The following is a 22,911-nucleotide window of genomic DNA, read 5'->3' on the forward strand; positions in this document are numbered from 1 at the left end:
GTGTTTGTATTTATTACACGAGTTATATATATCAATTAGGGATGCACAGATTGTGATTTTTTATTGTTTATTTTTTACCTGATCGTACAAAAGCGGTTTGGCTGATTTTCATAAGCCAATTTTACCCCTAAACTTTCACTGTGTGGGCTAGATAAACACATGAAACATACTAACATATTTTGCAGCACTTGCTAATAGCCCTTGTCATTCTGATAGCCACATTATTTTACTATAGTTTGGCTGTAGTGGGCCAAACTGGTATTTTAAATTTGTAGATGAATAATTAGTTATATTATTTTAAATAGACCCACTCAGCAACACTCAGATACAGCACAAGTGCACTTACCTGCCTCATGTTATTAATAGCAACAAAGATCAGCTATTAAAAAAAACAAAACAAGGTTGTTTTGCAAAGGTTGTAAAACAAAAAATGCCTACTGGATGGATGGATGGATGGATGTTTGGAGAAACTTTTCTGATCTTGGACCATTTGGACCCTGCATCCCTAGTATTATGGGCAATGCTTGAACCTCTTATGTGATGCCACCAGGGGGCACTACTTGATTAACTGATGGCCACAGTTTTCAGAAAATAATTTAAGAGCATTGAACCAACACAGTGATAAGCTTATTATGCATGCATTGACTGTGGATACATGTCATCACTCTGGTCATACAGAGAAAACAACATTTGTCATGTTTGTTTTCTCATTACTCTTCAGTAATTTTGGGTTATTCTTGAAATGAATCTCCAATGTCTGAGGAAACCCTCTTTTTGTCACCTCTCGTGAGTGAACCGAACCACTTCAAGCTAGCAACGCTAGCTGTCATGCTTTGCACCAGTGCTGCTGTTGCGGAACTAAGTGTGTGAAAAATTTGTGAACATCGCAGGCATCCATGTGAGACTAACAGGGGTGAGGATCACAGTTTACCCAGCCAGGAGCCTCTCCCTAAATCCCAAATCCCCTCTTTATGTGTGCATGTGAGTATGTGTGGCCTGGGAGACAGAGAAGCAAACATGCATGAAGTATGTGTCACTTTGCTCCCCCGGCCACAGCGCTGTTACTGAGGGCCAATCGTGCATGAACTTCCAGCTTATTCGGTTTGGAGCTGGACTGGAGAACTTTCACAGCCAAGCAGTGCATTCACACCTCCCACCTTCCAGCACCTCCCAAATATGACTGACGAAAGATATTTCCAGGAGGAATTAGCTTTTAACTGCAGTGCTTAAATGAATACTCCAGCCTGTTTCAGTGTAATCTCTGGGTGCTAAATCTGTAGTTGTGGTGTTGAACGCCATGGACAGTAATTCCCCAGTACTTAGAAAAGAACAAGAACAGAAAACCAACTGACTCAAAAGAAGCTACGTTAAGGTACTTCAGTTTCAGCACCTGCCCACTGGCTTGTGCTTCAAGTGGGGAGTTTTCTGTTCGTTTCTAAGTTCAGGAAAACACACTGAAACCATATACAAGTGGAGATTGTGTTGAAAAATGCCGGAGCACTACTTTAAAATCTAAGCATTATTTTTTGCTGACTGTGGTTTCTTTGCGGACATCCTCTATTAAGATGTAGTCACCTCCTCTGCTGGATTTTGCCAATTAACATTCCTCTTGGGGACAGTGCGTCGGGGTTGTGAAGCCAACAGAGACGCATGCCTAGCCTCCACAAATGCCTCCCTCACACGATGCTGTGAGCACTAGTTCTCGAGCATGGGACAGGAGAATATCCTAATGACATCTGTAGGGTGCCTGCCAAAAACAGGTTAATGCCCAGCTTGGACAGTTACTCTCCAGTTACTTTCCATTCATGAAGATTTGACTAGATGTCAGAAGAATATGCAGTCAGGGTCGGGGTTGTGTTTAGAAGTCAACATGGCTTTGTCACCAGATACTATGTTTATAGACTAATTAAAGGGTAATTGCTCTTTTTTTTCCAGATGTGTACTTAATTAGTATGAGATGTAAACTAAGGGATTCAGAGTGGTTTGGTGTGAAATGCTCTGCACTAGACTTGAGACTAGAGTGGTGGTGATAGGAACTAGACATCTAAAGCATCTGAATAATAAAAAAGCTCTAAAAGCTCCCTCGCAGAAAGTTTATTATATGAAGTGGTTACAAATGCTCTGCTTGATGTCTGAGGTATTTTTAGTAATAGTTTAGAGATCAAGTTTTGGCCTAAAACGTTTTTAGAATTAGAATATATTTATCACAGTTTAAGTGCAACAAATTTGAACCACTGCTTCCTCATTTTATACATGTAAATAGAAGTAAAGAGTAGTGGCATTTATTACTGCAGTAAAACACATTAACACATTAAAATACATAAACGCCCTACATAGAGAGGTGCGTGCAAGGCATTGTAAGTAAAGTCCCCACCCCCCCAAAAAACTGTTGCTAATTTACCAGTTTACCATTTTTAACATTACAGGTAAAAACATGCTTGTAGGTTCACTGGTCATTTTGCATATTAAATAAAATGACTATGTGCATTGTAGACATTGCAGCCAGTGAATATTATCACCTCCACTGTAAAGAAAAAGTAAGTTTCTCTGCAATTAAATATTTCATGTCAAACCACACAAACAATATCTCAACAATTAATTGTGCAGAAGTTTTGAAAAATCAGTGGAATTCCCCTTTAAGTCACATTAATTTTGAGTTTGGACCTAATATTACAGTATTATGGAATTAAAGTGATATTTGATGAAAACACTAATGTACAAAATATACAGAGATTCTCATAATCATGTCTCCAGTTTGTTTCTTTAGTTTTGCCCAGGAGTTACAGGCTAATGTAGTTAACAAGCAGCCTTATTGACGTGTATACCCCACCAATTAGAGTTGTGCATTCCTGAAACACTTGCCTCAAATCATAATGTTAAAAAAATTGTGTAAGTGGTTTCTGACATTTTGGCTGCAACAACTGTTTAGCTATGCATCATACTGTAGTGTCCCACCTCCAGCTTGTATTGGCGTGGGAGTGCAGGAGAAGCGGCATGCTGAGCGGCCATGCAAGGAGGCTCTTGGGAGCTCCACAAACGCCACAATACTTTAACAGCTTGCCCATTTTGATAGATAACAGTGTTAGGCAGTGTTAACCTTTTTTCCAGAACTTATTTTCTGAGCTTTCACTTTAAGTAGCTGTAGCCAGATGAGAAACAGACTAATTTTTAATTTAGTAGAAGTAAATTGATGGGCTTGAATTTGAAACATGCTACTCCTTCCCCAAAGTTTTGCAAAGTGTTGCTGCCTGTGCATGTACTTCAACTGCGTACAAATAGAGAGGCCATTAGCTGCTAGTCGGCTACTAGAGTCCAATTAAACACAGCTGAAGCTGAAGGTTGCGATCAGCTTACCATCAAATCAAGATGCTGTGGGATTTAATATTGATTCAAAAAGGTGTTTTTACAAGGGAAAAGTAATAGCTAGACCGCAGCCTCTATGGGTTAGCATTGCAGTATGTATCCTGCAAATCATTTGAAACTGGTCCAAGCCACAAACCCCAGTTCTCCAGCTAGCCCTTTGATGAGCACGATCCTGCCAGTGTGTTCATTCCTGGACAGTCTCTGGAAAGGACAATCATACTGGTGTGATTACAAAGCTAAATAACTGAACATTTACATTTATAGCATTTAGCAGACGCTCTTATCCAGAGCGACTTACAAGAAGTGCTTTGTCTATCTAGAGGAAGTATCTTTGCTAGTTACCAGCAGGTTAGAGAGAAAGCCAGTCCTGACCTCAGATACTGCTAGAAACAAAAGTCACTGTAGATACCCAGAGAAAAGGAACACAGAACTCTGTGCAATACAATACACTACAATACAATACACCACAATACAATACAATACACTGCAATACAGTAAACTACAATACACAGTGCAAAACAATAAAATATAAGTGCAGCACAATATATCAATACTTAATTCAGTGCTCGTTTAAGTGCTGTGTAAAGAGATGTGTCTTCAGTCTGTGTTTGAAGACAGCAAGAGATTCTGCTGAACGGACAGCCAGTGGGAGTTCATTCCACCACTTGGGTGCCAGTACAGAGAACATTCTCAAACTCTATGTTATTCTCTGAACTCTATGTTGTGATGCAACGAGTGAGTCTGGTCATGTTTAAAGGCCGCTAACAACCTCAAAAGAACTGTGCTGGCCTTTCGGCACTTACGAAAGGGCACATCATGAGATTAACGAGAATAGTCTCACTGGCAATATTTATAAAAGTAAATACAGACTATCTGAAGTTCAAATCTTCATAAAAAGAATTACTGGAAGTTTCTAGAATTTCTTCCCGCTGTAGCCAGACACCTCCTGTGGTTTGAAAAGGCTACTGTGTCCCAGCTGTCTCACAAGACCATTTGTCATAGAGATGTCACAGTAAAATCTACAGCCAAGCAAGTGGCCAAACTAAAAGTCAGTCACAAGCTAACAAGCTTACAGGAATTGAATTGAATTGAATGCATCAAAAAGGGTTATGTAACCTCAGAGGACATACTGCAAGTGTTTCCTCTCTTTCTGAGTTTTGGCTTTCCACAAATCATTGTTTTTATTTCAAGAAGTGCAAAAATACCTTAAAATATGGTATATATAAATGCTCAGCCTAGTTTTAGATCAAGGGAACCCAAACCAGTGTACCACACTGTAAAAACCACTTAGTCATAGTGTAACCAGTTCCAGTTTTTGATGGTCATGATTGTCTAGTCATCCATAGTCACAACTATCCCGTAGAAAATTACTTTTTAATGAGTCTTATTTTAAGGTTTATTTAACCTTTTTGTGTGTGAAGCAGCATATACGCCTACTAACACCAACATTTTATGAGCAGGCTCGGGTGATTATGTAGAATGACAATGTCACATCCCGAAATAAATGAGCAATGTCAACCATCTTCACAGAGAATGTATTCATTGCACTATATATAGACTTGTATAAGCTGCTCTAGGCATGTTGATACCCACACAAACACAGCACAAGAATACATACAATGGCATCAGTGTCACTGGCTACATTATATCTTACTTAAATGGATGTAAGTCAGTGATTTATTTAGCTAATTACTATATATATATATATATATATATATATATATATATACAAACACACACACACACACCAATCAGGCATAACATTATGACCACCTCCTTGTCTATTTTATCTCTAATTACTGGACTGGACTGTAGTCCATCTTTTTCTCTGCATACTTTGTAGTTGCCCCCTTTTACCCTGTTCTTCAGTGGTCAGGACCCCATGGACCCTCACAGAACAAGCAGGTACTATTTGGGTGGTGGATCATTCTCTGCACTGCAGTAACACTGATGTGGTGGTGGTGTGTTAGTGTGTTGCGCCGGTCTAAATGAATCAGACACAGCAGTGCTGCTGGAGTTTAGTCCACCAACCAAAAATATCCAGCCAACAGCATCCTGTGGACAGTGTCCTGTGACCACTGATGAAGGACTAGAGGATGACCAACACAAACTGTGCAGCAGCAGATGAGCTGTTGTCTCTGACTTTACACCTACAAGGTGAACTGACAAGGTAGGAGTGTCTAATAGAGTGGACAGTGAGTGGACATAGTGTTTAAAAACTCCAGCAGCACTGCTGTGTCTGATCCACTCGTACCAGCGCAACACACACTAACACACCACCACCACCACATCAGTTTTACTGCAGTGCTGAGAATGATCCACCATCCAAATAGTACCTACTCTGTGAGGGTCCATATGGGTCCTGACTACTGAAGAACAGTGTAAAAGTATGTAGAGAAACAGATGGACTACAGTCTGTAATTATAGAACTACAAAAACTATATAGTAAGTGGAGCTGATAAAATGGACAATGAGCGTAGAAACAAGGACATAATGGTCAGTGGCCATAATGTTATGCCTGATCGAATGTGCTCTCTACATTGTGTGTAAATTTCATGAAGAATTAGCTAAAAGAAACGGCCTAACATGTCCATAGACTTACATTAAAGTTAAAGTACACTGTCAGAAATAAAGGTACCATGCAGGTACATGATTTGTTCATCAAGGTACAAACAATGTAAACATTCCCTCAAAGGTACAGCAGTGGTTTTAAGATCCAACTGTGTACCTTAAATAAGTGTTTCCTAGTGGAAAAGTAGACATTTATATCTTTTTATAAACTAATGTTTCAAATCAGAACAATAAAATAAAAATCCTGGAGATGAGACGGGGTGTGTGAAGTCAGTACAGCTTAGAAAATATCATTTCAGTGGATTATGGTACAGTTATGTTCCCTGACTAAAGGTACAGAGATGTACCCCTGAGGGTACCAGCCCAGTGACAAGAGGGGTCCTGCCGCACTGACAGCGCTCTACCTTTTTTTCTGAGAGTGCAGTTTTTTTTCCTTCTCCTGTGAAGTTATCATTTTGGAGTTATAAGGTTTTCTTCCAAAAACAGCAATATATATCTGTCACATTGTTTCAGATCATATAACTCATTTGAATGTAAGATAAAGATGACACAAGCATAAACACAAAATGCAGCTTATAAATGATCATTCCATTTATTAAAGATAAAGATTTATAAAACATATATTACTCATGTGAAAAATAGTTGTCCCCCTTCACCTAATAAAAAGTTATGCTACCTTTGGCAGTAATAACTGCAATCAAATGCTTGCGATGAGTAATAACTTGTGATGATCTTTTACATTGCTGTGTAGGAATTCTGGCCCACCTAAGGTCATGCCACAGCAACTCAATGGGGTTCAAGTCAGGACTTTGACTGGGCCACTCCACTACCTTCATTTTGTTGCTTTAGAGCCTTTCAGAGGTGGACTTGCTTGGGTGTTTTGGATCATTGTCATACTGCATAACCCAAGTTCCACCTTTGACATCAGAATATGATCCCAAAAGTCTCAGGGGTCCAGTAGATGGTTTTCAGCAAATGTGATATAAGCCTTTATGTTCTTTTTGGTCAGCAATTGTTTGCGCCTTGCAACTGTCCCACGGATGCCATTTTTTCCCAGGGTCTTTCTCATTGTGGAATCATCTACACTGCCCATAACTGAGGCAAATGAGGTCTACCGTTGTTTAGATGTTTGTCTGGGTTCTTTTGTGACCTCCTGGATGAGTCTTGGTGAAATGGATAGGCTGGATAAAAGCTTTCATTATGGTTTGCTGGAGTCCCAGAGTCTTAGCAATGCCTTTGTAACCCTTTCCAGACCGGTAGATTTCAGTAACTTTGTTTTGCATCTGTATTTGAATCTCTTTAGAGCGTGGCATCATGTGCTGCTTTTTAAGACCTTCAAGCTTCACATTGCCAGAGAGGTTCTGTTGAAGTGATGATTCAACAGGTCTGACAGTAATCATGGTTGATCTAGTAGCCAAGGAGGCAATTACTTTCTAACATAGGGCCAGGTAGGGCTGATCAGATGTTTTCCTTCAATATATGAAATCCTCCTTTAAAATCAGCATTTTGTGTTTACCTGTGTTAACTTTGTCTAATAGTAAAAGTTATTTAATGATCAGAAATATTCAGGTGTGACAAATATGCAAAAATAGAAGGAATCGGGAAGGGGCGAATGCTTTTTCACAGCACTGTACAGTGGTAGGCAAAAGTTTGCAAAAAACACCACCGGTTTTATGTTGTGTATTTTTGTTTTGTTGATTTTACAAGAGAAAATAAGTGAACTCATCCTCTACGGAGAACTCACTTAAATATGAAATATTTCTTTACATTCTATTTGTTTTAGAAGGAATCGTATTGGGTAAAAATAAAACACAAAAAATGTGTAAAAATTTTGTACAAATCCTTTTGTGATTTTATTTATTTTATGTTGAATTCAGAAAAGAAATAATAATTGTGCACTAACATGTGCATAAATGTGTGTTAACTTATTTTCACGTAGAAAGACAATACAAACATACAGTACAACTGCAAATACAACTATTGTGTATAATATATAATATATTAGACTGTAAATCATGTTTTACATCACTGTTATTGTTGCTGTTGTTATTATTGTTGTTGTTGTTAGAATTGCCCTCTGCCTGACCTCAGCGAATCTCGTCGATGACTGATTTCAGTGAGGGGTTAGACGAGTTTCAGGCAAATAAGACGCTGTTATCTGTTACAGCATCAGGAAATCGCCCCTGACACGAACTCATTCACTCACTCACAGACAGACAGACAGACAGCTCTAACACTGAATACTGATGTCATCGAATGAGGGTCCCACTCAGAGCCCCGCTCCCTCCCACACGCGCACTGCGCGCTCACTCTGATGCTGGAGCTCATAAACTGCGCTGCGCTCACCGAGCTGCTCTGAGCGCACTGTCTCTCCATCAGCCGCTCCTGAGGGGGGAAAGTGTGGACCGACTGCCTGAGGGGCTTCAGTTAGGACTCGGATAGCTGTGCTCACTCCAGCCAGCGCACTGGACTCTTTTACTCCTTTCATGAAGGACATAATGGACAGGTAGGCTAAGGAGTGAAGGATGGACAGCTGAAGTTTTCGGAGAACAGTCCAGAGCCGTTCCACTGGTCACTTGGAGAAGGAAAAGAAGCCCGCTTCTCTCTTCATTTGCTCCTTTTTCGTCGAGCCCGCGATGGGAGAGGGTGCTAAAGGCGGCTGTGCCGCTGCTTCAGCTCGGACTCACTGTAACAGCTCCACAGACACGACCACTGTGCAGAGGATTTACCTTCCGCTCTTCCTGCTGCTGCTCTTGTTCACCCCGCGCGTGGATTCCTCCTGGTGGTAAGAGTGTCTTCAGCTCCTGCAAAACCTGAGCCCTTTTCAACCGGCGGCTGATGCACTTGTTAATATGCGTTTTCTTTGTCACGGTTAGCGTGTCTCTAACATATCAGGCCTGTAAAAACTACAATGCAAGCAAAGATCTTGGATTTAATATTGCTTTGAACTTTTCACTGATTCACATTTACTTTTAGAACAACACTAGCGTTGTAACACCTCCCGGGTGAACTGGAAGGAATTGCCAAGTCATGCACTGAGATGGGTGATACTGAAAAAGTGCAAAGTGCAGTGTTAAATTGTGCAGAGTAGTGTAAACTCACAGGAAACGTTTGGTCAAACCTTCTATTTCTGTCAAAATAAGCAAAGTTACAGAAGCATTTGTGGGCTTTTAGTAAACAAAAGGTGGTAAGCTGGTTGGTGTAGTTGGTAACACCTCTGCCTTCTATGCTGTAGACTGGGGTTCAATCCCCACCTGGGTAACCACTCTACACCATACCAATAAGAGTCCTTGGGCAAGACTCCTCACACTAACTTTGCCTATCTGTGTAAACAATTGTAAGTCGCTTTGGATAAGAGCATCTGCTAAATGCCGTAAATGTGCTAAATGTAAGCTCACATAGAGGTGGACGATGTAGCAAAATATTCCGATACTTCAAGGACACAATATGTCATGATATTTATTTTTCATATATCTGACTGCAACAGAGAAAAAAAAACACTAGTGCTAAACTAAAGACATACTATTGAAACTGTGAACTGTGAAATATTGATTTGTATTCAATCTTTTGCATTTACTGCACTAAATGCCATTAAACAGAACTAATGTTGCTCTCTTCATAATGAGATGCAGTTGGTCAGTTTTTTACAAGTACTGATGATATGTTCAGAAAAGCATATTGTATTGTGACATAATTTATCCCAATAACCATATATGTTGTTATATTTCCCGACCCTAAGCTCACATATTTGAATGTTTTGAGAAAGAAATGGAAAGCGTGTGTTGGTAGTAATGTGATGATATAGGTATTATTTCATCTAGATATAGGTATTTATTCTTCTGGGATAAAAAAGCCTGGTTTAACTTCAAAAAGCCTCAACCTTCTTATATGCTAAAGCTTATTGTTCCATAAGTATATGGACTATAATTCAAACTGACCAAGTTATATGAACCATGTAATAAAATTCAGCAGGTCCTGGTCATTTAAGGGGTTACATGAACTTGCATTTACTGAAATACTATGGCACTTAAAAGAATGGTTCATCTAAGAAGTATGAAGAAGACCTGCAGAAGTGATGACATGTTTAGAATTCATACTTTTGAAGTCACAGAAAAGAACACCAGTGTCTCTGAGGTCTAAAATATCAAACTCAGTAATCAAAGTTCATTGCCAGAAAAAGTTAACTCAGATTTTTAAATCTGAAACAGTATTTTTAATCTTTAGTCTGCAAATGTATCATCAAAGTCATCTTCACCATTTTGAGGTACCCTGTGATTCTTGTCATTTAGTTTGTTAAATCCTAAGAGAATGCTTCTCACTCTATTTCCTATGCAATTGAGTTTAATATAAAAAATATTAATACCTAATAAACGTAGGGTTCAAAGGGCACCAGACATGTAAACTAGGCTGAGACTAGAATTCTTTTTCAGGAAACGTCTGGCCATGAAAGCAACACACAGTATTGCACACTATCCCTGTCCACCTCATAGCAGTTGGTCTTCAAGTCATCTGCGAAAGTGCAGAAGCAGTGCACGAACTTGCCTAAAGTAATAAAAACATAACTTGTCATGAAAAATGAAAATATAAATATAATATGAACGCCATGGCGTTCCATAAAATGTACTTGACTGCAATGTGCTAACTCATCCGACATTCTTGTTCAGGGCCATAGACTTTGTCTGAGTTTGGACGCGGGTTATTGCCTTTCAGCTGCTTTATACTTGTCAGTTTTGTAACAGCAGATGTGATGAAACATTGCAAGATTTCTCAATTAAATGTTTCTCTCTGTCACTAATTGCAGCGTCCGTGGGCCCTCCATCATGTCTCAGTGGTAGCAATATCAACACAGTCCAACATCTTACCACATTGTAGCTGACTGCTTTGAGGCCTACAGCTGTATAAACAACAGAAGTCTCAGTAGTCCACCCAATTTTAGATTCTTTGAATGGAATCCCCCCCCCCAGCAACGCGAATGTGATCTTCTATCTCAGCCAAACAGGCAATGATATTGTACCTATTTCATGAATGGGCAGATGGAGTGCTATCTTATAGTGTACATGGGGCCCTTTGCCCCACGTAAGGGAGCTGCTAGAGTGAGGTTTAGCCAGTAAGACACGTATGGCTGCGTGCCCAGCACCACGTGAGCCGCAGTGATAAATATCTCTCCGTTCCAACAGTAATTCATACAGTTATGGGGATTGTTGTCATCATAGCAATCAATTCACACACAGTGCTTTTCTGGCTTGCAGGCATTACTCTTTCCCAATTCCAGGCACACGCGGCTGATAAGTCTTTTGCAGCAGAGAGCGTGTGTGCGTGTGAAGGATAAACAGGGCAGCCTTGCAGAGCAGGCCCTCCCTGGTTGCTGGTGAGAAGGATAAGTCTTGTGGCGCAGTGCGTGTGCGTGATAGGGACAAGGACGTCCATAAGAGGAGTGGAAACTGAACAGTGGGTTCATCTGAGCACCATCACACAAACCCTGCTACGACTGACTGGATAATGAGATCCGGGGAAGGAGACAAGGCTGCGTGAGCACAGCATAAACTTTGTGGTGTGTGTGGTAGATTTGAATCGGTGGGGTCAGCTGGAGGATACTGTAATCCCCAATTTGCCACCCATGGCCTGATTTTGCACAAGTCTCTAATCCAAACAGTGTTCAGAAGTCTACTACTCTTAACAATCTCTTCAACTGCTCTTATCATTGTGGTGCCATAAATGTACAAAAACTTCCCCTAAAAATCACCTAAGAAGTGTTGGTGTCTCAGGTTTTCTTCTTTTAGTTTTGTGGTGGAGCTCTGAGACTAAAGTAGCTAACAAGCAATGGAAGCTTAGCCACCCATTAGTATTGTGTAAACTGCATTCCTAAATCATTTGCCTCAAATAAAAATAGATTTTTGATTTTCTAAATGAAATGTATTTATGGGGAAAATTTTCAAAATTTCTGTATAATTCAATCGTTGAGATGTAAACAAAGTCTTTCAGAGTGGTTTGATGTGATATAATTAAATAATTTACATCCTTTTTAGAGTGGTGGTAATAGGAACCAGGGGTCACAATGTCTGCAACATATATATAGCCAACCTATTTAGAATCCAAACTAGCCAGTGAAGCTGTAATGCTGATAATGGGAAAACAGTAGTAAAATTGAAAAGAAAAAAAATTGTAATTCATTTTTCTGGGTACTGTTTTTGCCATATATGTGAACATGTACTTCGCTGTTCAAGATAAAACCAAACGCAGGCTTCATAATGGCTTCTGCTACTGTTTTTAGCTAGTTCACTTTTGTTCTATTTTATAGATAACAACGCATCATGCAGTGTTAGATACTACATGAAAAAGTATATGTAAGACTATTTAAGAACTAATCATAGTTTGAGAAAAGAGTCTGATCTTTTATTCATGCAGTTTGCACAGATACTACCATGTGACAATAAGCTGCAATTTCTCGTAAGTTACATTAGCCTTGTAAAACCCCAAACATGTCTTGGCTGATCAACTATATGTGGGGTAAATGGAAAACTGTATACATTTCTGCCAAAGACATCCTTTTAGACTAACATAGCTAGTTGATAACCCTTAAATCCAGTGTCACAGTATATCCCTATGTACACGGTGCACTGGTTTATAGTTATGCTGTCATTTCATTAGTGGTTAATGTAGACTCACAGGCCCACTTCTGTGGCTATTCTGTTCCACAGGTACATTGGTGCACTGGGCGCTCGGGTCATATGCGACAACATTCCAGGCCTAGTCAACAAGCAGCGGCAGTTGTGCCAGCGACACCCAGACCTGATGCAATCCATTGGCGAGGGAGCCAAGGAGTGGATCCGGGAGTGCCAGCACCAGTTCCGACACCACCGCTGGAATTGCAGCACATTGGAACGAGACCACACAGTGTTTGGTCGCGTCATGCTCCGCAGTGCGTTCCTCCTTTATTTATAGCACGCTTCGTAGCACATTAATAAGACATGGATAATACTGATATAAATAATCCATATATATTCAGGGATCCATTATATGTTGCTTATAAATAGGCTGTACCAGAACAAGAGAGAGGGAAAGCAGCCAACACTTCTCAGCTTTCCAAGAATGGGAGAGAGTCTGAGAGAGAGTGGATATTCTCCAAATACAAGTGGCGAGTAGGGAGGGGATCAGTGCGGCTGATGTATAAACAGTAATAGGAGATGTAAATATTTGTAAAGATGACTCTGGCAGACAGACAAAGCTGCCGTCTTTGACATATCACCCTCTGTTTTGGCTAAGTGCGTAAGCGGGAGGATGAAAAATGAGGGGAATGGGGGTCATTGTGCTCTCCACTGCAGGGGAAAAACACACCTCAAGGCTGTGAGTGCAATCATCCAGAGAACTGAAGGTGAAGAAGTATTCAGTCTGAATCACTCTGATGGCAGGAAGCTTGAGGGTGGCCTCATACCCTCAAACAGGCACAGAGACCCAAGAGTTTAAACCTGAGAGGATGATGGTTAGGTGATGGTCCATATCACACAAGCACAAGTGTGGAACCATAAGCACAATTATGCATGTAGTCACAGATCAGCTTGGCTGTAGACAAGCTAAACAAACAGCATTTAGATAGACAGAGATCTGTGCGCTTTCCAAAGCTGCATAACAATCCTTTTATTATTGTGCTTCATGACTCATCATGTATTCCTCTCCAGGCAGCCGAGAGGCAGCGTTCGTGTATGCCATCTCCTCTGCAGGAGTGGTCTATGCCATCACCAGAGCCTGCAGCCAGGGGGAGCTCAAGACCTGCAGCTGTGACACCCACAAGAGAGGGAGAGCCAGTGATGAAATGGGGGACTTTGACTGGGGTGGCTGCAGCGACAACATCAACTATGGCATCAAGTTTGCCAAGGCTTTTGTGGATGCCAGGGAGAGGATGGTAAAAGATGCCCGAGCTCTGATGAACCTGCACAATAACCGCTGTGGGAGGATGGTGAGGATAAACCATTCTAGTATGAAATTTGGGAGACTGTGGTCATGCATGCAAAGGGTCAGTCACAGTGGGTTATTCCCAACCTGTTTTTGGAGAAATTTTTCTGACTTGTGCATTTTAACGTTTTCCTTGATCTAATACACTCATGCCTACACAGTAAAGCCTAATTAATTTGCTGATTAATAAGCTGATTTGTTGGATTAGGTGACGAAAATATACTGAGCATTGGTTCTTTAGGGCCAGGGCTTGGTACCACTGGGTTAAATCAGCACTGCCAGTTGTTGAGCACAATAAAAAAATATTAAGCCACTCTCTGTTCCATATTAAGCCAAAATTCATTTAAAAGCATTGCTTATTAGATTGCCAGTGACACTTCCTCTCATGTCCATATAAATAACTGAATACAACATTGATATCTTGCTGAAATACTTGCATTAATCCAATCAAAGTGGTCTTCTCTAAAACTCAGGTGGTATGGAGTTATTGATCAACCCTTGTTTTACTTAGGCAGTGAAGCGCTTCATGAAGCTGGAATGCAAGTGCCATGGAGTCAGTGGGTCATGTGCTCTACGGACATGTTGGCTTGCTATGTCAGATTTCCGCCGCACAGGAGACTACTTGAGGAAGAAGTACAACACAGCCGTGGAGGTCACAATGAACCAGGATGGCACTGGGTTCATGGCTGCAGACAGAAACTTCCGAGGAACAACCAAAAATGATCTTGTGTACGTAGAAAGCTCTCCAGACTACTGCCTTATGGATCGAACAGCAGGTAGGTGAATGGTCCTAGCGAGTGAGGCCTAATGACCTACTGTGATCTCTTGTTTGAAAGCCTTTGGGTTAATGGGAAAAAAAGGGAAATTAAAAGTTTTGCACAAGACGTAGGAAGCTTGGAATCCAAGCGTTCAGAAGTCCTGTTTGTTTAGATTACGTCAACCTGACTGGAAGAAAATGGTACACAAAAATCTCTCATGAATCTTATGTGCTCAGAAATAAACTTGGGGCTTTATAAAGACAGCAAACCTATTCACTGATACTCCTGAATGGCCTATCCCAAGGATGTCTAGCTCTAGTCCTGGAGTCCAGCATACATCTGTGATTTCACTGCTCACACTATACTGGACTTCCAATGCCCACGAAAATAGAACACCCTGCCACTGGCCATTCACCCACCATATTATTCCTTGGCATGGGTAATAATGTACACTCACTGATTGATTTGAAAGGATAAGATGGCATGAAATGGAATGTTTATTCAGAATACAGATGTTAAGTGTTCAGTACACATTACATTAAAAAAAGGAATATTCAGAATATAGTGACTTTTAGTACAATACTTAAAACTTTCAGAATACACACACACACATATCTTATCTAAGGCGCTTATCCGTCTGGGTTACAGGGGGCTACAAGAGCCTATCCCATTGGTCACTGCGCAGAAGGCAAGAAACAACCTGGACAGGTCACCAGTCCATCGCAGAGCACTTTTTTAGAATACTTACCTACTACGTTAAAAAGGATACAATCTTTTAAAAATGCTAGCATTTTATCTATTTAGTGAAAGAGGAAGCTTTGGGAATGTGTTAATATTCACTCTTCACACACTTCATTTTTTAAAATACATTAAGCCAGTTTTGTTCACGATTGTTATTGATTCAACTGAATGTGATGAAATGTTTTGTTATGCTAAACAAGTCTCCTGCAAGCTTAAAGCGATGTCCCACTTTAACACATACTCTTGCACTTCAACTGAAAAAAATCAGGGCGCTTGTGGCATCTCACAAAAACACAAAACTGTGTGAGCAAAAAAAAGTTCCATGTGGATCCCACTTTTGCCCAGTTAATGAGACAGGCAGCAGTCCATTTTGGCAGAGTGTGGGAGCAGCAGTGGACTGGAGCAAGCTATGAGTGAGAAAGGAGTTGGAACTTTTTTTAGTTGATAAGTGAATTTTTGATTATATAAAAAAACAGCTGCCTGAAGAAACCTGCCAACAAATAACAGCATGAAACAGTTTCAATTCTGCCAAACTCAGCAAACGGATCTACTCTCTCTCTGTTTCAGGTTCTCTGGGCACTGCTGGGAGGGTGTGCAACAAGTCATCCAGGGGCATGGATGGCTGCGAAGTCATGTGCTGTGGCCGAGGATATGACACCACACGAGTTAAACGAGTCACCAAATGTGAGTGCAAGTTCAAGTGGTGCTGTGCTGTAGAATGCAGCGACTGTGAAGACACTGTGGACGTTCACACCTGCAAGCCACATAAGAGGCCCGACTGGCTGGATCTCACTTGACTGGCATGGTTGTGGCCAAGCACTCAAGAATTTCATCTTCTCAGGTTTTTCAAGTGGACCACTGCATCATGGGATGCCAGGCCCCAGCTTCCAGATCTCCACCAGCAAACCCTTGAACTGTGTTGGACTTCCATGGTGAAAGAACAGAGGCAAAGCTTTCAGAAGTCTGAAACCTTGCTAGTCATTGGATGTCATGAGAAAGTATATTTTATCTATGGTTTGCATTGTCGTGGTTCAATGACCTCAGATCATATAAATGGTTGCACACTGCTTTAAGACTGTCATGTTAACATACATACATAACTCTTAATTTGCTTCCAAGTCTTGTTTAACAAGAATGAACATTTGTTATGCTCTTTCTCTTAGATCGACTCTCAGAGTTAGTCTAGCTAACTGAAATTAAGATTAAGGACTTGACACTGGAGATGGTACAAAGCACCAAGAACCTCTACAGGAAGAATTCAGAATAGACTGATGCTCTCAGTTCTAGATTTGCCTGGAAGCGCACCCCAACTTACCACAGCACATGGAAATACCCCAGATTTGTCCTTTAATCAAACTTGGAGAAGGAGCTGATTTTTGTACTTGGAAGGACACAGCTTATATATGGTAAAACAATATCACAGCTACAATTCTTCTAAATTCTGTGAGGTTTATTTTTATATATTTGACTTGGAATAACAGAAATCAAAAGACAGCTTTCCAGCATGTCATCATTTGTTATATTCCAAATAATGGATATTTTCATCTCTTGTTAATGAAGTTTAATATCTGAGCACTTCAACATAATTGTACATACAAGCCCCTCTTGGCAATGGTGCTCATACTTCTGTGACAAAGCAGATATTTTTGCTGCAAAACTCCACATAATTTAATGATATTTCCAGTGCAGTAAGTAAGTAACTGACTCTCAGTACTTGGCTCAGTACTGTAGCGTATTGGCTTTAAAATTAAACAAAGACTATTGAGGTTAAAGAAAAGAATGTTAGCTTTGATTTGGGACTATTTACACATGTACTGGGTGAACCAAACTTTTGCATAAGTCATCCCCACTGTATCATATGCAATTGTACAAATTCTTGTACTTGTTTTGATGACTTTTGCTCAGAAGGCATGGTTCAGGTCAGGTATTTGACTTGGCCAATCACAAACCTTTCCCTTATAAACCTGGAAAGCTCCATAGGTTAATGTTTTGGATTGCCATGCTGGATGGTGAAGGGCCATTGATTATGATAACTTTGGTGGGATCTAAGCAATTAAGATCTGCTTCAGATTGTCAGTCACATTATTAGTAAAGTTAACTATTCGCTTACTGTCTAATATATGCAAGACCTTAACATGTGCCACTGTTATAAGACAATCAAGGTTATTCACTTCATCTGTGATAATGTTGTGGCTCAGCAGTATATGACTGCAAGTGAAACTGATCACTTTCCTGATGATGTGAGTGACATTATGGTATAATGGGGAACAATGTATAAAAGGGCTGTAATTACTTTATTATGGTTCACCCAGTACTTGTGTAAATACTCTCAAATTAAGGCTAGCATTCTGCTCTTTAACTTCAGTAGCCTTGTTTATTGTGATTCAAGAAGGAACAAATCATGAATCAGAAACAGGGTGTTGGTCACCCAAGGCTCATCGATGAACGATGGCAAGGGTTATCCCATCTGGGCTGAACTTACAGAACGGGCACAGAATTTTACAACACACATTGCTTGGCACCATGCTGGGTATGGGGCTATGTGCTAACAAACCAGTCATAGAGCCAATGCCAACCCCTGTTCACCGTCAAAAATACCTACAATGAGCATGTGAGCTCAAATGGCCCTTGAAGCAATGGATAAAGCTCACCGGGTCCACGGAATCTCATTTTCTTTTAAATCATGTGGCCAGCCGGATATGGGCATGCTGTTTACCTGGAGAAGTAGTGTGACCAGGATGCACTGTTGTAAGAAGGAGTGTGTCCTGAGTAATAATCAGCCTGGTTCCAGGCATTCGTGTGGACACCAATTTGACATGTGTTACTTAACATTACTACCAACCAGGTACACCCTTCATGGCAGTGGTGTTCTCCAATGGAAGTGTCCTCTTTCAGAAGGACGCATTGTTCAGGAATGGTTTGAGGAATATGATGAAGAGTTCCAGGTGTTGTCCTTGCCTCTGAACTCCCTCAGTCTCAATAGATGCAAATGCTCCTTTTACAACTCTCTCATGCAATAACTTAGTGATGGCAACACCACGCAGACAGCCACAGAACAACTGAGTGACCACTTGTCATTGATTCCTCGCCTCTAAAATAAGAGGCTGAAATTCAAATACAGTTCTTCCAAAATGAATGTATTGCTCCTCAAAATAAAGCTCACAATCTGTACTAACTACATTGTTTCACTTCAAATCTTATTTGCTGAAAATGCCAAAACGACACAAAATATGTCACAGTGTATAGAATGCCCTGTAGCGGTATTTAATCTGAGGACACATCATTTTACTTATGATCATTTACTTGCAATGGTTTAGGTGAGTCTATGATGAAGTAGAAATTTTTCCCGTTTAGTTTCTCTGCAAAATTGCATATTCAATTAAATTTCCAGTGCAGTAAATAGGTATCTGACTTAGTACTTGGCTCAGTACTCCAACACTACTTTACTTTGATCCATGTGCAAGATATTAAGTTGCTTAAAGTCAACACAAAATCAAAATTCACATGGTTAGTCTTCCACGATATTAAGTATAATTCATCATACTATACCATTTAAGACAGCTTTCATTGTGTCACCAGCAGGTGGGAAAAAATACCTCCCCCTTCCTGCAGTCAATGCTCAGCTAGATCAGAGGCCCTTCCTAACACCATGATTAATTTGGAAGTTTCTCTGGAAAAATGTTAGAGAAGTATTACTATTTTCAGTGCTTTACTGGCCCTAATTATCCTCAGGCAAAACCAATGCCAAATGTCAAATGATTGCTATAAGAAAGAGACTGGAGGATTGAACAACAAAAATAGCCAGGACAGCATCGCTAGCATTCATTTTGCTAGGCCAAACAGGTACATTTGGTGTGACAACATGGTTGTTTCTAAATTTGCTGTTAAGATGGATGAGTGAATGCGCAGTCAGGCTTTTGGCATGCTGGTTAGAGTGTGCATGTCCAAAATGGCGGTGCCATTAATCTAAGGCAACCTGAACCGTTGTCAGGTACAGGATGGGGGGCTTGCATTGACATTTGTTATGCTGGCATGAACAAAAGAGCTTAAAAAAGTGGAGAAAACATCTAAAGCAGAGCCCATTAATGGACATAGATTCTAAAAGAAATCCATGGTAAAAGCTACAGTGAGTAATAGATTATTTAAACCAATAGTGGATAGTGGTAAAATTTTGCATAATGTTAAATAGTGACAGAAGCACAGCGTCACATCAGTCAGTTATAAAGAGGTTACTTTCCATTTTCATTTCATGTGACCATCAGCAAGCCAGTAATACAGTACACAAGTCAATAATGAACTGTGAAGCCTGAACCTTTTATAACTTTATAACTAAAAAGAAATAAATGTTTTGGTCTCATGGCCTAAAACCAAGCATCTTTGTATGAATGCACTTCTGTCCCTTAAAAATGCATTTAAGATAAAGTTAATAAAGTCTCCATGAGCTTGGGTAGTAGTGTTTCATTTTCCTTTCAGGGTTCATCCAAAGATACATTTTTCCAATCCTGGAATGTCAGAAATTTCCCACAGCCAGTCTAATAATGTTTTCTGCCATTCGACAGTCCTACCTCACACTTCTTCTTGCCAAAGAAAAACGCTCTGTGTTGAGAAAGAGCTGAGGAAAACATGTCAGAGCGTGTTTACTTTCAAGCATTGTAAAATGGCCCCCTTGATACTATGTGGTTGGTGATGAAATTTATGCATGTTCCTAAACAGAAAAGTCTACCATTTCAATTAGCGTGCTAATCCCTATAAGACCTCACTGACAAAGTTGAGTCATTTTAGTTGAAAACTTGGGTCTTGAATGCCATTTACAGTGTCTTGAGCCAAATTACATTAATAATTGTTCATTAAAAGGAAAGTGTGTGCATTAATCACATGATCATCGTCTCAGTGCCAAACGTGTGTGGTCCTTGGTGTCTTTTGTGCAAGATAACGATCTTTTTAAGCTGAAAACCACCCAGCTGTTTTCAGTTCAGCCAAACATAACATTCTGATACTTGTCATATATTTATGAATTCACACTTTTTCCTGAAGATATTCAGGTACTTTTTTTAAGCTGTTTCATGAGCACTTATGAATCAAGTGACCTTATGTGCCACATTTCATTAGAAAAAGAGATTGATGCCATGTGGACTTTGGAGCTTGTAAATTTGCGTTACGTTTTCAAACGAAACTTTAGGCTGTTAGATTTAAGCTGTTAGATTTAGGCTGTTCTCTAAGTCAGTTACAGCCATTTTTCACATTCTTCCCATTTTCACAGGCTCAAAAGTAGCAGGAGAGTTGACTAATAATCAGTTTGTTCACTTGTTATTTCATGAAAAATGAAGGAGATAAAAGGTTTCCAAGTGTTTAATATGCATTTGATAGCTGTTCTTGGGAATTCTCAATATGTGGCCCAAAGAGGTGTCGATGCAAGTGAGAAGTTCATCATTAAGCTGCAAAACAAAACAAATATATCAGAACGATAGCAGAAACGTTTGGAGTGGCAAATTAACAATTTGGTACATTCTTAAAAAGAAGGAATGCACTGGCACACTCAGCAACACAAAAAGGCGTGGAGGACCACGGAAGACAACTAAAATCAAGTCAAGGACATTCTAGAGGAGGTTGGACATTCATTGTCAAAGTCTACAATCAAGAGACGCCTGAATGCAATTACAGCGGAATTACCTCAATATGCAAACCACTGGTAACATTTAAGAACAGAAGGTTCTTCTGACAGATGAAACCAAGATTAATTTTACCAGAATGATGGGAAAAGAAGAGAACTGGGTCACTGGTGTTTATTGATGATGTGAATGTTGATAGAAGCAGCAGGATGAATTCTGAAGTGTATAGAGCTGTGCTTTTTGCCCAGATTCAGTCAAATGCTGTAAAACTGATAGGATGGCGCTTCATAACACAGATGAATAATGACTCAAATCATACCACAAACGGAACCCTAGAGCTTCTTAATGCAAAGAAATGCAATGTTCTTAACTGGCCAAGGCAGTCACCCGACCTCAACCCAGTGGACGTGCTTTTCACTTACTGAAGACAAAACTGAAGAATGCAGGAAGCACAAACAAGCAGTAACTGAAGGCAGCTGCAGTAAAGGCCTGGCAAAGTTTCTCAATGGAGGGAACGCAGCATTTGATAATTCCATTGGTTCCAGACCTCAGGCAATCATTGACTGCAAAGGATTTACATGCAGGTATTAAAATAATCCTTATATTGTAATTAAACACATGTTAATGTTAATGCTAGATTGTCCAATTACTTTTAAGCCTGTGAAAATGGAGGGATTACATAAAAATTACTGTAATTCCTAAACAGTTAATGCAATATTTTGTTAAATGGCTGAATTTAAAGCTGAAAGTCTATACCTCAATCGTATCTTGACTACTTCATTTCAAATCCATTGTGGTGGTCTACAGAGGCAAAATTAAATAACTGTCACTGTCCAAACACTTATGGACCTGACTGTAAGCCTGTAGTATGGTAAACTTATTTTTTCCTCTGTGAATGTGAATGCTGGTCATTTAAAAACACAAATATTTGTTTTTTGTAGATGATACAATAAACCATCATACCAAACACAATTGCTTTCCATTTTAATGGTATCTTTCTATGCAGGCCTCTTGGGGAACCTCTGTGCCTCCCTCTCGTGGCTGTGGCTCATGGCTCTGCCGGTCAATGCCAGTGCTTGGCCCTGAGGGTAGATTTATAGGGGAGTTTAGTGTAATGTATACATGACCTCTGGAGCTGGGCATGGAATGGCTCCCAGAGGTGAGCGGTTGGGAACGTTAGCACGCTTGCTGTCAGACAGAGCTTACCAGGCCGGCGGTATGGGATTAACACATAAAAACTCTTATCTGGTGAGTTAGCTGGCAAGAATGCAGCTCTCTCCATGTTTCCAGAGCTGAGATGAGGCCCTGGGGAGCTACAGTCAGATCAGAGATCTTTACTTTCCTCACCTATGGTATGGGGCTTTGATTGCACTTAAACTTTAAGATTCTACATACTGTATGTGGTCTAGGGTTGTATGAAAGACCACCTTTGTCAAGCTCAAGACAAGACATTAAGATCAAGTCAAGACCGAGGCTTACGATCGAAGATATGATCGAGTCCAAGCAAGAGCAAGAGTCAAGATTGAGACCAAAAAGTCTGCCTCAAGACCAAGCCTTAAATAGTCGCTAATTGCTCATAGTCCAAACTTCTTGTTCTTTTCAAATGGTAAATCCATTTAAAAGTTAGCTATGCCACTACACATTCATTTGGGAGTACAAAGTAAATACTTATTGCAGAATTATTTCTTTTTTACTGTGCTATACTGTATAAATTTAAGGAACTTTAAATATGGGGAGATTTTCTTTGAATTAATCTTACCAATGTCAAGTGGCTAAACCAACACAAAGAGGTGCAATGATGTAGTTTTGAGCTGCTTGAATATGAGTCTGCTCACAACAGTGGCAGAAAAAAAGCAAATACAAATACACACAATTATTATACAGTAGTTGGTCTTGGTCAACACCAGAGAATAGATTTG

General features: G+C 40.1%; 1 protein-coding gene across 1 annotated transcript; it reads left to right on the top strand.

Annotated features, from left to right (window-relative positions):
* The first annotated feature begins 8,302 nt into the window (after positions 1-8,302).
* On the top strand, positions 8,303-18,729 carry wnt2ba (wingless-type MMTV integration site family, member 2Ba). Its single transcript, XM_017697765.2, has 5 exons — positions 8,303-8,719; positions 12,633-12,853; positions 13,611-13,888; positions 14,396-14,660; positions 15,951-18,729. Exons 1-5 carry the CDS (start codon positions 8,571-8,573, stop codon positions 16,178-16,180), a joined length of 1,143 nt encoding a protein of 380 aa, XP_017553254.2. The 5' UTR covers positions 8,303-8,570; the 3' UTR covers positions 16,181-18,729.
* The last annotated feature ends 4,182 nt before the right edge of the window (positions 18,730-22,911 follow it).

Source organism: Pygocentrus nattereri, chromosome 26 (genome assembly GCF_015220715.1).
Source record: "Pygocentrus nattereri isolate fPygNat1 chromosome 26, fPygNat1.pri, whole genome shotgun sequence".
NCBI lineage: Eukaryota > Metazoa > Chordata > Actinopteri > Characiformes > Serrasalmidae > Pygocentrus > Pygocentrus nattereri.

What these genes read in the sequence shown, in the direction of transcription:
- wnt2ba (XM_017697765.2), top strand. Translation starts at nt 8,571, where the DNA reads ATGGGAGAGGGTGCTAAAGGCGGCTGTGCCGCTGCTTCAGCTCGGACT. An exon ending in TGGTCGCGTCATGCTCCGCA is followed by an intron (nt 12,854 to 13,610) that starts GTGCGTTCCTCC and finishes ATTCCTCTCCAG; the next exon opens with GCAGCCGAGAGGCAGCGTTC. An exon ending in ATAACCGCTGTGGGAGGATG is followed by an intron (nt 13,889 to 14,395) that starts GTGAGGATAAAC and finishes TGTTTTACTTAG; the next exon opens with GCAGTGAAGCGCTTCATGAA.